Source organism: Microtus oregoni, unplaced genomic scaffold (assembly GCF_018167655.1).
Source record: "Microtus oregoni isolate MIOR12 unplaced genomic scaffold, Mior012 000015F_ref0000493, whole genome shotgun sequence".
NCBI lineage: Eukaryota > Metazoa > Chordata > Mammalia > Rodentia > Cricetidae > Microtus > Microtus oregoni.
The window spans coordinates 1,550,134-1,568,051 of NW_024543074.1; the positions used below are offsets into that span (position 1 = coordinate 1,550,134).

Here is a 17,918-nt window from a genome sequence, read left to right on the forward strand (position 1 = left end):
TCTGGGAAGGTCCGCTTTAACATTTGGGGAGCTCGAGAGCCAACAAAGGACTCTTAAGATAGCAAAGGTGGGCCAGGCAGTGGAGACACACTCTTTTAATCTCAACAATTAGGAGGCAGAGGCAGGCCAATCTCTCTGAATTCAAGGCCAGCCTGGTCTACCAGAGTGAGTCCAGAACAGCCAAGGCTACACAGAAAAACCCTGATTCAAAAAACAAACAAACAAAAAGATAGCAAAGGTAACAATAAGGCAAGTTAGGCTCACATTGAAGATATGCCTTAGGGTCCCACTATTCCTTTCAGGACCTCACTGTCCACTGTCTCCACCCACAAGATGAACCCATGCTCAGTACACCCCAACCCTGATGCGCAGATCCTACAGCCTTAACCTAGACTTTGTTCTGGGAGAAAGTAGAGGGAGGGTAGGACCAGATGGGGATCTGTCACTCAGAGTACTCAGTATCAGATGGCTGTGGGAGGGACAGGCCCATAGGAAGACAACCATGAGAGGGGGAAATGGGGAGGAGAACAGAGAGTGAGGAGGAGATGCCTGGAGCTAGCCTAGCCAGGAACCAAGAGGAGAAAGACTAGAGGTGTGGACAAGGGTGGGGGCCGGGCGGTGGTGGTGCACACCTTTAATCCCAGCACTTGGGAGGCAGAGGCAGGCGGATCTCTGTGAGACCAGCCTGGTCTACAAGAGCTAGTTCCAGGACAGGCTCCAAAGCCACAGAGAAACCCTGTCTCAAAAAAAAAAAAAAAAAAAAAAAGAGGGTGGGGCCCATTGGAGTGCAGGAGAGAAACTGAAGCCCTGCCCCACCCTGGTTCCACCCCCTTACCTCCTCCTCCTCCTCCTCCTCCTCGGCCTCGGCCTCGGCCTCCATTCTCTTCCTCCTGCAGGGAACAGAGAGATGGCTGTGGCACCTGTTCAGCCCCCAGCAGCAGCAGCAGCAGCATCCTGCTGAGATCCCTACTCTAACCCTTGTCTCCTTCCAACCAGCCAACGGCAAGAAGACTAGAGAGTTGTCAGAGTCCGGCTCAGAACAATGTCCACTAAGTATATACACCCTGTTCTCAGATGTGCCAGCCCCACTGCACTAGCATCCCAGGCTTCCAAGAACATCCAGTCTACCAGGGACTCATGCCCTCTTCCCCTAGGGAGAAGGTCCCTTGTAACCCAAGGGAGGAGGTCCCCAACACACATGCAGAGGACCCAGGAGGACAAAGATAAGTAGCCTGACGAGTGTAAACAGGACTATCTCTCTCAGAGAATGTGCTGGGAGGTCCGATTAGCAAGGGGGAGGGGTACACACTTAGGGCTGGATATGCTGAGCCAACACCAGCAAGTGGTGAAGTCAGAATAAGCCATTCTGGTCTGAAAGGAAAGAAAAAGAGGCCAGGAAAGGTTCTTTGATAAGCAGAAGTGGGTGTCAGGCAAGGCGCAGGATTCTTGAAGCTACCTACAGGGGTGAGGGGGAGCTGCTAGGAGGGCCAGGGGTCCATCCCGGTGAGGGTACTGGTTATTGGCGGCCCAGTCAGGTCAAGGTGCACCAGGAAGGTTGCTGGGCGCTGCTGGATTTCCCATGGGAGGTGCATGCCCACTGACGGCGCTGACAGCATGGGCAGCGGGTGGCAGAGGCAAACAGGTGCATCTGGACAGCTAAGCTCACTGCAGGCTCCCTCCTACTGCCTCAGGATGAGAACATCTCTCAGTCCAGGGCAGGTTCTAGAAAGGGAGGGAGCAATCCTGGCTTGTCTTGCCCCAGAGTTGGCCAGTGACCCATGAGAAAGCGAGCCCAACATGCGAGAGCACAGCCTCTGTCACTGCCACAGTGTCCTAAGAGAAGGTGGCAGGAGCTAGAAAGAAGGAAGAGTAGGACCAGGGGTTCCAGGAGTGAAGGGGCTGGTGCCCTTGGTCATCCGAGGCTTAGGCATAGCCATAGCCAATGACAGTGATGATCCTAGTATCAAAGATTCGTATACATGTGAAAGCCACACAGCATGTGTCAGACCTACACACACACCACAGCCTGCAGACACTACCCACACCCATGCAAGCAGGCATACTAGGTGCAGAGACATACAGGGAAACCTAATGCTTTGGTTGTGTGGCAGGTGGGGTCAAGGTACCCAAGCAATAATTCCCCAGCAGTTGTGCAGGCTGATCCAGCCCTGGGGGAAGGAGAGAGAGGGGTTCATGGACTCTACTAGAAATTTGTCTCCTCTGCAGGCAGGGAGGCTGGGAGCCCCACTGCTGCCTAGTTACCCTCCTGTCTTCCACACCCTTTGTTTTCAGGGACTCTCTTTCCAGTTGGTGGCCTTGTGAGAAGTTCTGGCTCTATGATTCAGAGTCTGAGACATCTGTATTAGGGATGGAAAAGCTCTTAGGGGTCAAGGCAAAGCAGCCTTCAGGAGAAACTGAGTCACAGAGTGGTGAGATGGCTCTAAATCCACAGTGACCAAATCCACAACAACACAGGATTGAGTTAGGACTAAGACCCGGGGGTCCTTGGACCCCTCCCCCAAGACTCTTTCCAGCAAATAAGGGGGGGGGGGGGTCCCTGAAGAGATGACCCAGGTCAAGAACCAGAGGACAAGTGAACAAGGAGCCCATTACCCAAAATGATCATTCCCTTTCCAGAGACCGTGTGTGTGTGTGTGTGTGTGTGTGTGTGTGTGTGGTGTGTGTGTGTGTCTGTGTGTCACACAGACACGTGCAGCTCTGCACATATTGACTTCTCACCTCTGCACCCCCTGGCAAGACCCAGTCCAGAAAAGTTGGGGAGTTTGTCCACAGTCACGGAGCAAGAGTCTTAGGCTCAGCGAACACTGAGTACTGCCTACTTAAAGCTCCCCTCTTACTGTGGCTCTGAATGAGCCAGGCTGGACCCTGCAGGGACTCCTCTGACAGGTAGCTAGGATAGGCCAACTAGCTCTTCTCTCCCATGGAGCTCCCCCCTCCCACATAGCGGCCAGGCACTGGCAAGCTGAGGTACCTTCAGGCTGCAGTGCACGGCTGACTCGGGTGGGTACACAATGAAGTGACGCAGGGTGAAACCAAAGCCATCCTGGAGATTTTTGCGCAGCAGCAGTGTCCTCGGCCCCTGCCAGGGGAGGGGGCGTCCAGAAGAGCACCCATCTCGTGGGCCCAGTGGAAGCTGCAGGAGCAAAGGGAAACATTTGAATGAGCATCATGTAGCCTATGCTCATGGCTCTGCACCTGCCGCCAGCTGCCCAGAGCCTAGGACCTGACAGGACCACTAACATTCACAGCCACAAGGGCCCAGGTACCTTCGGGGTCCTGACCCCTTCACCGTTCCCCTCCTCTCTCACTCTTCGAAGCCTGAGAGCTTCCTCCCTCTGAGCTTTCCCTTCAGTCTCCTCACGGCACCATTGCCTCCCTGGAAATTGAGCCAGGACACACTTACTGTGTGCCAGGCACTGCACACACAGTTTTTCTGCACAGGAACTTGTGCGTACAACTTGCACATCCCCACACATACATCGACATGCATGAATACACTCACACGCACAACTTATGTAGACAGAACATAACATAACACAGGAACACAAACAAATATGTACACATAAGCCAGACAGTGGTGGCACATGCCTGTAACCCTAGCACTCAGGAGGCAGAAGCAGGTGGATCTCTGAGTTCAAGGCCAGCCTCGTCTTCAGAGTGAGTTCCAGGACAGCCAAGGCTACATAGAGAAACTAACTCCGTCCCAAAAAAAAAAAAAAAACAATAAATAAATAAATAATAAAAGTAAAGCCGGGCGGTGGTGGCGCACTCGGGAGGCAGAGGCAGGCGGATCTCTGTGAGTTCGAGACCAGCCTGGTCTACAAGAGCTAGTTCCAGGACAGGCTCCAAAACCACAGAGAAACCCTGTCTCGAAAAAACCAAAAAAAAAAAAAAAAAAAAAAAAAGTAAAAACAGCAGATGTGCACACAGGCAGACTCACAGAACCATGCAGGCACACTGGCAGGGCACAGGTATGTAAACCAGTCTTGTATCCACACAGCGCAGAGAGAGCCACATGTCTGCATGCACTGGCACACACATGCACACTCCAACAGCATGGGATCAAAAGCTCCAACTGGACATCAGGCACTAAAGGGACTTGCTGACGTTGCAAAGCTCAGCCCAAAAGCCAGGTTGGTTTACCAGGAAGGCTGATGGGAGATACTGCCCTCTGTCCATCCTGCCAGAATGCTTGGGATTCCCCTAGATGACAGGGCAGGTCATCCAAAGAAAAGCTGAGAGGGCCCATCTAGGACCACATCTGGGGCAGGAGGCAAGGGGTGACGGAGAGAGAAGACTGTCTTGAATATCTCTGGACACTGAGATAAACAGCAGTAACAAGTATGAGATGAATCGTATATGCAGAGAGGCTGACAGAAAAGACGGGTCCCAGAGGGACAGGCCTTAAGAAAAGCAAGAAGCCTTCAACAAAGCCCGAAATCCCCACAGCTACTGGGCAGCCTGAGCTAGCTAGCACTTGCCTCTGCCCTCAGGAAGCTGCCCTTCTGCTAGCTAAGAGACCCGTCTGGGAAACTGTCCACCCTGGTCTACAGAGGGAGAGAGAGCACGTGATGTGCACAGCCAGGAGGCTTAGCTGCCATCAAGCAGGTTTAGGGGAAAGAGCAGAGTCTCGAATCTCAATAAATAAAAGGAAAACGAGACAGATACAATAGGTCTGCGGACTGTAGTCTCGGGGAACAGCCAGGTGGAGAACACAAATCAGCTAAACAAGGGCCCAGGAAAGAAGACATTCCATAGCCTGAAAAAAACAGGTTAGGTCCTGAACTCTCCATCCCCAGAAGGGTCCAAGCAAGACCTAGCAGGTCCCAGTCCTTAGCAGGGACCCAATGATGTCCCCTCAGTTCCTTCCCCTTGTGGTTACACCCTGGCCTCTTCTAGAGCCCTCCATTCACATTCACAGGGTCCCAGGAACCTGAAGAACATTCTTGGAAATTCCTTGAGCTTCGAACACACCCCTCCCTGATTTCCCTGATATGGAAAGATGGTCTCATGGGTCCCCAGTGCCTCTCCCACAGAAACCCCTGCTCCCCCACTAGTGTGGGCTGCCCTCCTTCGCACTCCCACCCAGGCTCAGAGCTGAGGGTGTTTGCAGGGCCCATTGTTTTGCTGGTGCCCTGGATTAAGGTTTAAGCCACCAGCTGCCCCAGTGATGAGAAGCGGCTGGGACAGGTCTCCACATGTTCCTCTCCCCTCCCCCTACACACACATCCTGCCTAGAGCTGCCAGCTGCCTGGGGGTGCCACTCCCTGAGGGGACCTGCTTGTAATACAGGACAGTGGGTATGCCTTCCTCCCACTGGTCTCTCCTCATCCCAGCACAACAGCTCCCCCTTCTCACTTATCTAGGCCTCTCCACTCGCTCTCTTCTTTCCAGGTCCTGTCTCCCACTCCTTCCAATTCAATTAGTCTCTTGAGAACGTCAGTCACCCCCCCCCACCACCACCACCACCACCATATCCCTATCAGCGGAGACTCCACAGATGCAGTCAGGGCTGGCTGCTCCCCTGTGGGAAGCTCTTTCAGACTCAGCCTCACGCTAACCTTACATGCAGGTGTCTGCTTCTCCCCTCTGACCTGGGACAACACTGAGTCTAGCTCTCCTCTTGAGGGCTTGAGGGCGGGAGAGGTATAAGGTACAGAAACAGACAAGCATTGAGAACTAGAGGGGCAGTGAAGTGCACCTCTGCTCCCTGACACAGGCACACAGACAGGGGACAGAGAGGTGCCTCAGCATCGTTAATTAAGCCCTCCTGACTGGAATCTATTTGTAAACACTCTCACCCTCTTGTCTGAAAACAAAGAGACATCCAAAAACATCAGCTGTGGTTAAAGAAGGGCCAACAGCCCAGGGAACACATCAGGCAGAAGGGGACACTCGATGGATTGGCTACATCTGTATGACACCCCCTCATCTCACCCCAGCATAAAGAGGTCATAGCAGAGAACACTGTACTGAGACTGGGCACGGCGCCCACTGTGACTCACGCCTACCAGCCGGGCAGATACCCGAACATCAGAAACACTGCCCCCAGCCGGTCCACTGCCGGCCCTGGGAATCACCAAATGCTTGCTGGGGGGCCATTCTGCCACCTCAACTTCCTCTGGCCACTAAGGAACCCTTATTGCCTCTGTGTCAGCGTCCCTGCTGATAGGAAAGAAGATAGGAGAACAGAGTGGCGCCCACTGTTCGGGTTAGTGACCCAGTGCTTAGCTCTCACTGGGTCTCTGCCAGCCTAGATTCCTAGATATGCTAGCCAGCGACTCCTCCAGTCATCAGCTCCCTTTCCACCCTTCCACTGCCTGTTAACTAGGAGGGCTGAGTCCACAGGTGCCATTACCCAGACTCTAGGTTCCATCCAGAGCCCTTGGGAAAGCTCCCACGCCAACGCTGCCACCTCACCCTGACTCTCACCTAACTCATACACACACACACACACACACACACACACACACACTCACACACACACCACTTGCAAGGATGTCGTCTGGGAATGCAGGATGCTCTCAGCTCAAAAGTGGGTAACTCTAGCACCCACAGTCTTTGACATCCAGCTCCCGCCCGGCTCCAAAGCTGTTGCTCACCCTGGCCGGACGCAGCCCGAGTGCTCGGCGGTCGCTGTGGCTCAGACAGGGCAGCCAGAGGCAGCGCGGCTCCGGGGCGCTGCAGTCCACACCGACGGCGCGCTCCCAGCGCCAGCCCCCGACGCCCGCACGCTCCACGCGCCACACGGCGCTGCCCAGTAGCGCGGCCTGCGGGGACCCCCGAGCGCGGTCACCGTCGTGGCCCCAGCGCGCACCGGGCCTGGCCTCTGGAGCGGGACGTGCCGTGCGGGACTCCGCGGCTCGGCGCCCGGCGGGGGACGTCCTCGGACCCCCGCGCGGCAGGCGGAGCCCAGGAGTCCCAGTCCGCCCCCCAGAGCCGCGGGCTCGAGGCCCAGAGGCCCCGAGGGGGCGGCCGGCCCGCGCGGACGGCGGCAGGACTGTTGGAGCGGGGCCGCGCCTCCCGCGCCGCCCGGGTGAAGGCGCCCGCCAGAACCCGGCTGGGACACGCCGGCAAGTCGCTGGGACAGACGCCTCCCCCTCCGGGGCGGCCCCGGCGCTGCGCCAGCCCACCCTCCGCCCCACGCCAGAGGCTTCGAGCGGTCTCTGCTCAGGCACAGCACACACCGACCACACCATGCAAACACAAGGACTCACACTATTGGGTGATCACACTATGGGCCCACTGGCTTCACATTCCTGCAGAAACATGTACTAGCTGTGTGCCTCATTGCACCCTCTCCACTTGTCCCCCGGAGACACACTGTACTCACAGACTCTCAGTGTGGTTATTATACCTTCGGACATCCTCCCAGGCAAACATCCCTACCCCCTGGGGAACACATACAAGCACAGCCCCTGAAGATATGCTGGACCCTTTCAGATCCCACAGAGATGCCCACTGAACCACATACAAGGCTGGCGACAAGGACACTACTCAGATGTGCTTGCCTCAGGACGCTGTGCTCTTCAAATGGGACACGTACTGCCAGACCAGAGCCCTCATGCCACAGAGACCCCACTCCAATCTCCCCAAGGAAGCTTGTTCACTCCTTTTCCCCAGGACCCTTGCCCATGAACCAGGTGTCACCAAGCTGTCCACTCTCCCTCTGCCCCCTCCAGAATGTGAGTGGGATCGGAAGCCAGCTGATCCCAGACACCTCTCTCTCCCCTTTTCTGGCTCTCCAGGTGCCATCCTTTCCCCAAGCAGAGACAGGGCAGGCAATGGCCCTGGGTGGTATGTGTTCTCCACTGTCACTCATACCCTGAGTTCCTGAAGGCATCTGTCATGACAACCACCATGATAGGACAGTCTATGCTCAGAGAGTCTACAGATAGACATTGACATAGAGATAGTCTATGCCCGGCAGAAGGGGACACAAGCCCAGAGCCCATCTAAGAGGGAGAGCCACAGGCTGGGTCACTTTCAAGCACTCATTTGGCCAGTCACTGTCCTCACTTGCCAGGAAGGCGGTCCATGTGAGAGTAGCTCCAGGAGGGCCCAGAAGGAGGGAGTGGGTGGGCAGGATGGAGGGAAGGAAGAACACAAGAGGAAGGGGGAGGGTGAGGCCCAGGGTGGGGGACTGGGTCAGGGAATGGGTTTGTTCTTCTGTTTCCTGTTTGCTGCTTGTGGGGCCCATGCAGGAGCTGGACCCCCTCCTCCACCCTGCGGAAGCCCAACGGGAAGAGCCAGGCTGCCGTGAGCTGAGTCAGGACTCCGGGAGAGCAGGAAGGGACCAGTCAGGGACAGTGGGACTGAGTCTGCATTTCTCCCACTGGGTGACTAGAAAATCAAGAATTCTGCATCCGACCAAGTCCTGCTCTGCCCCCCTTGTCACTTCCTCCCAAGGGCCATACTTTCCTAGACCAGGTGGTCACCCCACCAAGATGTCCTCATCCACTTGATTCTGGAGCCAAAATAGAGAGCAGACACAAAGATGTCCTTGACTCCATCAGGCCTCCTCACTAAGTCTTCCCAGCTGCCTAAGGGCCACCTTACATAACCCTAGCTGTCTTGGAACTTGAGATATAGACCAGGATAGCCCAGACCTGCCTGCCTCTGCTTTTGCCACCTATGCCAGACTTTTTTCCTTTTTTATTTATGTGTTGATGAGGACACACATGCCACCTCCCTAGGAGGTCAGAGGAAAATCTCCAGTGTCGGCCTTTGCAATCCACGTTGTGGCTTCTACATAGACTGGGGGAGGGTTGGAGTCTAGATCTCAGACCTGTGTGGCTAGCACCTTCCTGTCATGCTGCAAGCAGGTCTTACGTTTAAGCAAAGAGATTCTTCATTCTTCCACCCCATGGGCCTCTCCTGACTGGCCAATAATGAGTGTTTGATTGAGACTTGGAGGGGCCTGAGAGCTATAGGGAGGGCAGAGGATGCGACACTGTCCAGGCTTACACAGACCTGGAAAGAGACCAGAATCTCCAGCGTCCACTTCTGTCTTCTAACCTGGCAGATGCGGAGAAGGCTGCCTCAGTGGAGAGACAGAGAAGGGGGCAGGGCACATGTAGTGCACACAGTAGGGCCTTAAAGGTGGGCCACAGCTAGAAATGATCTGCTCGGCCTGGGGAGCCAGCTCCCTCCGGTTTCCTCTGGGAAAGGAATGTGGGGTGGGCCCCAGAGCCCAAGGGGGAGGGGCAAGCCTGGGAAATACCAGGCGTTGCTGAGATTCTATTCCAAGCCTTCCTGCCCAGTGTGTCCTCCCCCCACACCCTGCCCGCTTCCTCCCCCACTGCTGGAATCACGCACGGGCCAGCCCCTCCCAGCCCCCTAAGTGGCTCAGCTGGCAAAATCTATTCCACTTATCTTCCTAAGGATCCCTGCCCAGAGGTTCAGGACAGACCCCCTAAGGAAGGGCACCCAGAATTCTAAAAAGCACTTCTAATTGTGGTCCTTCTCTAAGTGCTAGACATCCATGATGGCTTTTTTAAAAAAATATTTATTTATTTATTTATTATATATACAATAATCTGTCTGCATGTATGTCTGCAGGCCAGAAGAGGGCACCAGACCTCATGACAGATGGTTGTGAGCCACCATGTGGTTGCTGGGAATTGAACTCAGGACCTTTGGAAGAGCAGGCAATGCTCTTAACCTCTGAGCCATCTCTACAGCCCCATGATGGCTTTTTTTTTGGGGGGGGGGGTGCAGGATATTGCTATGTGGCTGTTGGCATAGAACTCTGAATACAGGGTGGTCTTGAACTCACAGGAATCCCTCTGCCCCAGCCTCCAGAATGTTGGGATTACAGGCATTTATAACCATTCCTGGCTCTGACAGAGTTCTTAATACTTTTTTTTGTTCTTTGGTTTGGAGATAGGATTTCAAGGCTGGCCTTGAACTCGCTGTGTAGCTGAGGGTGACTTTGAACTCCTGAGTCTCTGCCTTCACCTTTCAGAGTCCTGGGATTACAGATGTGCACCACCATTATACCTGGCTCTCATTTTTTTAAAAAAGACTTATTTTTGTTATTTTTGAATTATGTATGTGTGCACTGTGCACATGAGTACAGATCCCTAGAGGACTGAAGAGGGCACTGGTTCCCCTGGAGCTGAATACAGCCGGTTGTAAGCCATCCACAAGGGTGTTAGGAACCAAACTCAAGTCCTCTTGCTAAAGAGAATCTGCTCTTGGTCACTGAGCCATCTCTCCAGCTCTCACCCCCACACACACTTTTTTTTGAGACAGGGTCTCAATGTACGGCCGTAACTGGCTTGGAACTCATTTTTGTACAATATGCTAGTGTTGAATTCACAGAGATCCACCTGCCTCTGCGTTCCAACTACCACCATGCCTACCTCCTATTTTAACTATAATGATACTCAAAAGGGCAAGGATAGAGAAAGAGAAGCCCTCACTCATGTGTCACCAGAGCTGTGGTCCAGGGTCTGACCCCACCCCCAGATCCCTCTTTACTACCTCTGGGTTATCCATTCAACTACCCCACCCAGAGTGGTGCCAAGGGCCAGCGTGAGATCCCTTGGAAGCTTAAGGCACACACAGCTTCTGCCAGCAAGGCTGTTCCATCAGGAATGTCTCCCAGCTCTTGAAGCCTCCAGGGTCCTGCAGCAGCAGACGTAGGCCCAGCCAGCTGTTTCCACTGCCTCAGGTCAGGTAGTCCTCACACACAAAGGGGGCTCCTTATGTGACATGGGGGGAGGGGCTGGACTTCTGAGAGGAGCAGTGATGGGCTCCCAAGCTAGCCCATAGGGAGGGGGGTTCAAGAGCAGAGGAAAGGAAGCCTGCATAGTCTAAGCCTGGTCACCAGGAACCAGGGAAAGGGAGGAGAGCTGTCCCGCAGCCCAAGGGTCAGGGACAGAAGGAGGGAAGCTGATAGCGTTGTGGAGCCTGCAACTCAACTCAGGAAGCCTGGGGACAGGGCTCAAGGTCAGCCCCGCCTGCTCTTCCTTCCTTTGCTTGCTCAGCGCCTCCTCCCAGACCTTAGGTCCCACACCGCAGGTGACCAACAAGGGCCCCCACCCCCAGAGAATCATCCATCTGGTCTGTCACACCACCAGACACAGACCCAAAGCCACCCACAACCTGACAGACAGGGACAAATCCACGTGGGGCTCTCCTAGGCCTGTGCACACGTGATAAACAATGCCGGCCCACTGGCCTAGTCTCCTCCCTCCGGGGCAGTGCCTCCTGGGCCTCCTCCACCCTTTAGCCCCATTCGCATCATAGTTCCCAGCTTCAATAGAGCAGAGGCCCCTCCTGACGTGTCCTAACAGGCCAAGTTGACAAGCAGGCCAGGCGAGCTGCAGCTCCCAGCCCCTCTACTGCCACACCACCACCTCCAGGAGGTTGGAGCTTGGGACCCTGTGCTGTTCCAGGCAGCTAGAATGAGGTGATTCAAAAGGTCTTCCCCACCTATGCTGTCCTTCCCAGACTACTGGGCCCAGGGCTGGGATGGTCTGTGGGCACACCATCCCTGTTCCTCTCAAAGTGGGTCACAGCCAAAGCAGAGGAAGGCTGGGGCAGGGGGCAGGGATGCATGATCCATGCCTGAGAGCCAATCTGTCCAGGAGGGACAGGGACAATCCCAGTCAGGCACATGAGCCTGGCATCTTCAGTGATAAAACGGAGGTGGATAGAAACTTTCACCCAAAGAATGTTGAGAAAATTAAGTCAACTACAGAGAGTCTTAGCTGGGTGTAATAATACACCCTCAACACTGGGGAGGCAGGAGGACAGTTTGAGGATAGTCTGAGCTATACAGTGAATTCAGGCCACACATGCCTACACAGTGAGACAATTTCAAAAAAGCAAAAAATAGAGTCTCAGTAGGGGCCCAGAGCACACAGTAGGAGTTTGAAAATTCAGGTTTGATAACAAGACATGTAAACACTCAGCTAAGTTTGCACAAACATAGTGGCACTGCATACACTCTCAGACCTGGGCACTCCCCTGCACACAGTGGCACTGCACACTCTCAGACCTGGGCACTCCCCTGCACACAGTGGCACTGCACACTCTCAGACCTGGGCACTCCCCTGCACACAGTGGCACTGCACACTCTCAGACCTGGGCACTCCCCTGCACACAGTGGCACTGCACACTCTCAGACCTGGGCACTCCCCTGCACACAGTGGCACTGCACACTCTCAGACCTGGGCACTCCCCTGCACATAGTGGCACCATGGTCCCTCCCACAGCAGACCATTCCTGCCTTTTTGTTGCTGTCCTAGAATTCACTCTGTAGACCAAGCTGGTCTCGAACTCACAGAGATCCGCCTGCCTCTGCCTCCCGAGTGTTGGGATTAAAGGCGTGCGCCACCATCGCCCAGCTCAACCCAGGCTTTTATGGGCTGAGAAACACTGCCTTCCCTCAGAGGGGAAGAGAGACCACAGACCTGGTTTCTAGGCCCTTTGGGAATGGGCAACATGAATCCACAAGTGGAGGCTGCTCCCAACAGTTGAGGAGCATGGATAAGGTGCCAGGCTGGCAGGACTACCACCAAGCGGGAGAGCTGTTACCAGCCTTGGTGACGCCAAGGGACAGAGGCCCAAAGACAGAGTCTGTGCTCATGGTGGGAAATGAGCATTTATAACAGAGGGTGAGCCTGGAGTCAGCCACAAAGTAAACACCTGGGCCATTGCCAAGGCAACCACAGGCAGTGTGGGACAGGGCCACACAGTCCCCTCTGCCCTGATTCACTCCACCCAGATGCCCCTGGGCTGTCTGAGGTCTTCTGGGTGTCCTCTCCGGCTATGCCTCCTCAAATCAAACCCAGAGAGTGAGGGCCTGTTGCCTCACAGCAATGCTGGGCTTTCTGGAAGACCTGGCCAGCATCTGTCTGTTCCAAGAGACAGGAGAAAGAGACTGCCTCAGGGTACCACGACAGCCACCCTAAGAACCAAGGCCACTGTTTTTCAGAAATGGATTTGCTCTGGAGAGCCCTTGTCCAGGGTAGACTTTCAGAAACTTCTAGGCTGGAGTGAGAACTCAGTCAGTAAAGGGCTTGCCCTGCACGCATGAGGACCTGAGTTCAAGCCCAGTGTGTGCATCTGATCCCAGTGGGGGGGGGGCAGGACAAATGGACCCCTGGGGTTCACCAGCCAGTCCAGCCTACTGTTCAACTCTAGGAAAACGTGAGGTCCTGTCTCAAAAACAAAAACAAACAAACAAACAAAAAAAGGTCTAAGGCTGGAGAGAGGGATGGCTCAGGACTTAAGAGCACTGGCTGTTCCTGCAAAGACTGCAGTTCAACTCCCAGCACCCACATGCAGCTCACAACCCCAGGTCCAACTCAGGATCCCATGTCCTCTTCCGGCATCCACAGTCACCAGATACACATTAGTTGACCATACTAATGCACATGAAATAAGCTGTCCAGGAACTCACTATGTAGACATAGACAGGCTGGCCTCAAACTCGGAGATCTGCCTGCCTCTTCCTCTCCAGTATCGGAACTAACAGGGTGCATCACCATACCTGGCAAATAAATAAACCTTTCAAAATAAAACAATTTAAAAAAGCGACCAGGTGTACAGTGGCCAAGGAATGGCAGCCAAAGCTGTCTTCTAAACTCTGCACAAATGCATACAAACGAGTGCCTAGACACACACACACACACACACACACACGCACACGCATGCACACTTTATGACTGGAATGTTAACCTAGCATTCAAGAGGTAAAAACGGGGAGATCAGAAGTTCAAGTTCATCCTCAACTACATGGTAAGTTTGAGGCCAACTTCTGGTACTTGAGACTGTGAGAGTGGGCAGGGGAGGGAGAGGAATATTTGGATCTTAAGAAAGAAGTGGGGAGACTGAAATAGAGGGAATACATATATTTTCTATATTAAATATATATCATGTGTTATTTAATATATATAATATATACATATATATAATGCATCTGACGTGCAGAACAGTATGAAACTTCATACACATGTTCTTAACAGCATTCTTGGCCAAGGCATGATAGCATATGACATTTTAATCACAGTACCTGAGGAGCAGAGACAGGCAGTTCTCTGAGTTCAAAACCAGCCTGGTGTATATTAAGACTTAGTCTTAATAAAATAAAACAAAGAACATCTATATTCTTCATAATAGCCAAAAGGTGAAAGTGATCCAAGCACCCGTCTACAGATAAGTGAGTTAACCATACGGCATACGAATGTGATAAGATACAGTATATCAAGCTAGGTGGTGGTGGCACAGGCCTTTATCCCAGCACTCAGGAGGCAGAGACAGGAGGATCTCTGAGTTCAAGGCCAACCTGTTCTACAGAGAAAGTTCCAGAACAGCCAGGGTTACACAGAGAAACCCTGGCCAATATATATATATATATATATGGTCAACCCAGAGGAATATTACCCAGTCTGCAAAAGAAATGGAGTTCTGATGCAGTATTCACAGGGACATGCCTTAAAGACACGCTGAGTGAACTAAGCCAGACACACAGATTCGTAGGGAGTGCATTTATATGTCACGCTTAGATTCCCAGAGACAGAAAGGAGAATGGTGGCCTAGCCTCTGGAGAGACGAGAAACTTGCTGCTTCAATGATTGCAGAGTTATAGTTTGAGGTGGATGGTGGTGACAATGTCTGTGTGACTAATGTCACAGAGCTATACACTCAAAAATGGTTTCGTGAGGGGCTGGAGAGATAGCTCAGCAGTTAAGAGAACTCACTGCTCTTCCAGATGACCTGTTTGGTTCCCAACACCCACATCAGGTGAACTCCAGCGCTAGCTAGGACTGACACCTCTGGCCTTGATGGGCACATGCTCTCACGTGTACATGTCTACACCCCATACAGACACACAGACATGGTTTGTTGTTGGTTTTGTTTTGTTTTGTTTTTTTGAGATAGGGTTTCTCTATGTAGCTTTGGAGCCTATCCTGGAACTCTCTCTGTAGACCAGGAAAGCCTCGAACTCACAGAGATTCTCCTGCCTCTGTCTTCTCAGTGCTGGGATTAAAGGTGTGCACAACCACCACCTAATGGGGGGGAAATGTCAATAGCAGCTGGTATGAATCACCAGCCTAGGATGCTGCATACACCTGTCCTAGAAGGCCCCTAGCCTGGCTGAACCCAGCCTGGATAACCTTGGTTCTGAGGGACCTGGAGTTCCAGTCCGCATCTTTCTAGGACTGCTGCGATCCACTTTGGGCTCCTAGAGAGTTTCACACAGGGAAGCTCCTGGGCTGTCAGGAACCCTGACACACACAAAAAATCCCTACTATTCATTGGAAACAGAACGGCCTCTAACACTCTTCCCAGCCTTGCCCCACGCAGAGGTGGTGGGACTACTGAAGAGTTCTCTGGCTCAGTGTGAAACTCTGTCTGAGATCTAACCTTACAGAGGACACCCAGTCTGTGCTAAGCCCCAGCGAGCCTACAACCACCTGGAACACCCACACAAGGGTGTGCCCACATGGGCTCATCCCTGTCTCTGCGGGTTCCCAGGATCCTGACTACACACTGCTGTTGTCAGTGCCACAGCCAGCAGAGCCCCCTGCTGGCCCCTGCCTGCCACAGCATGTCATCTCACTTGGAAATGAAAGGGACAGGTGTCATTCCAGTGGTCTGTCCCCCACCCTGCATTCTCCAGGATTCTCAGTCCCAATTGGCCAAGGCAAAACCCCTCTCCCCCTCACAAAAAAAAAAAAAAAAAAAAAAAAAAAACCACTACAGGAGAAAGGTCAAATTGTATAAAATCCTGAAGCCTCCCTCTGGTCCAGGAGTACCAAGGAGGCCTAGTTCCCTCCCCTGAAGAGACTGTAAGACTCCAGTTATGGGGCTGGAGAGATGGCTCAGAGGTTAAGAGCATTGCCTGCTCTTCCAAAGGTCCTGAGTTCAATTCCCAGCAACCACATGGTGGCTCATAACCATCTATAATGGGGTCTGGTGCCTTCTTCTGGCCTGCAGGCATACACACAGAATATTGTATACATAATAAATAAATAAATTTTTTTAAAAAAAAAAAAGACTCCAGTCACTCAGGAAGACAGGAACTGCCTGAAGTAACTCTTCTTCAAAGTCCTCACACCTATTCTCTCACTGGACAGTTCATTTGAGACAGACTGGAAACCCAGTGTGAGCCACCCTTCTGTGCCCCCTACCCCGTTCTTCCTGTTGTCCTACTACCTGAACAGAGACAAGACAACAGGTGCACTCACTGGTTTATTTGAGAGCTGACAGACAGCTCAACTCCAGTCCAGCTAAGACCACATTCCCTCAGAGGGCAGGTTTCAGCAGATTCCTAGCCTCTCCCCCAGGGCATGTGGGGTTCTCTGCAGGAAGAAGCTCTTAGCCTCACCTCTGAAACCACCCACCCTACCTTAGCCCTGTCCAGGCTACTTCTGCATTCCTCTGTACCCTGGCCCTGCGTCTGAGCAGAAGCTCTCCCTGGTCTAGCCTATGCTGCAGCACAGGAAACCCGGGGAGCTGAGGGGCCTGACAGGTTTGTAATGTCAAGAGTCCTCCACTGTGCTGACTATGCCAGAGTTGGGAGAGTGTCTAGGTTGGGACCCTTGGTCAGAAAGGGACAGAGGGCATCTCTTATGTTCAGACCCTTGCCCTCAGTTGCCCCAGTTGCCCTCAGCCATAGAACCACAAGCACAGCAGAAGCAGATGACAGCACTGTGACCCTTAGTGGTGCCACCCATTCTCCCTGACCCAGGCCACAGCTGGATAGGGAATTCTACACTCACCCAGGGGACACTGGGGGGAGGTGGACAGAAGGCTGGGAGAAAGACCTATCCACCCCAGCATTCAGGAAGGGACACATTTCGCCCCGGGCACTCACCTTGGCCCTTTTCTAGGTAACATCAAAGTTGTCAATCAAGTTCAGAGGGGTTTTCTTTGCTCAGTAGTTATTGAGAAGACATTCTAGGAACGGACAGGTGGGAAGAATGATCCACCCCACCCAGCCTCCCGCCCACCATTAGAGTGGACCCTGCCACCCAACGGCCAGTGAGTCAGCCCACTTTCCACCCACACCCACTCTGGGCTACTTGGTCTCCCTCCGGGAGGTCAGTCTAGGTGATAATATTTTGGCCACCAGGCCCTGGAGGACACACCTCCAGCCTCCACACACACCACACCCCCTTCTCTGTGCTCCAGTCACCCCCTCCCCCATCTCTGGCCTCCTTCCAGTTTCTGTGAGCACCCTGCATGCACCCTTCCAGCCCCTGGGCCTCTGCAACATGCTGTTTTTGGAAGGTTCTGTTGCCTTCAGCCCCCTTCCTGTTTCCCCAGCCCTCACTCCTATGCCACCTTGGAGCTCCCAGCATTAACATCTGGTAAAACAGCAGCTCCAGGTAGCTCAGCTAGTAAAGGAACTTGCAACCAAGACTAAGTACCTGAGTTTAACCCCTGTGACCCCCAAGTTACCCTCTGGCTTTCATGTGTCCTTCCACTCCACACAAAATAAAAATAAAGCTTTTTTTAAAAAAAAGTCACTTCTTCACACACATACTGCCCTGTGCTCAATGCCTGCTCTCTGGGCACCCTCTCGGGCATATATGTTTATGAGGCTATTTTCACCTGTATCCTCCCTTGGCCGTGAGTCCTGGGAGACCAGGACTGTGTCTGCTTTGAAGGGACAGCATGTGTCCAGGTGGGGAGCAGCGTGATGTTTCTAATGGGGAGGGAGGTAAAGAGTGCTCTCACTGCCTGGTTGTGGTAGCTCACGCCTTTAATCCTAGCACTTGGGAGACAGAGACAATTGGATCTTTGTGAGTTCCAGGCCAGCCTGGTCTATAGATTGAGTTCCAGGCCAGCCTGGTCTATAGAGTGAGTTCCAGGCTAGCCTGGTCTATAGAGTGAGTTCCAGGCTAGCCAGGGCTACACAGAGAGACCTGTGT

At 53.3% G+C, this 17,918-nt stretch overlaps 1 protein-coding gene across 5 annotated transcripts in view; it reads right to left on the reverse strand.

The window, feature by feature from the left end:
* Positions 1-17,918, reverse strand: part of Arhgap23 (Rho GTPase activating protein 23) — a 91,002-nt gene that overhangs the window by 46,769 nt on the left and 26,315 nt on the right. For 3 of the 5 annotated variants that reach the window (XM_041664510.1, XM_041664509.1, XM_041664508.1), the window contains exons 2-3: positions 2,993-3,154; positions 835-890 (exon numbers count right to left, since the gene is read on the reverse strand). In XM_041664510.1, the coding sequence (XP_041520444.1) occupies positions 835-890; positions 2,993-3,154 (218 nt within the window). Of the gene's footprint in view, positions 1-834; positions 891-2,992; positions 3,155-6,623; positions 7,017-17,918 lie in introns of those variants that run through there. The other 2 variants (XM_041664511.1, XM_041664507.1) reach the window with 2 other exon arrangements.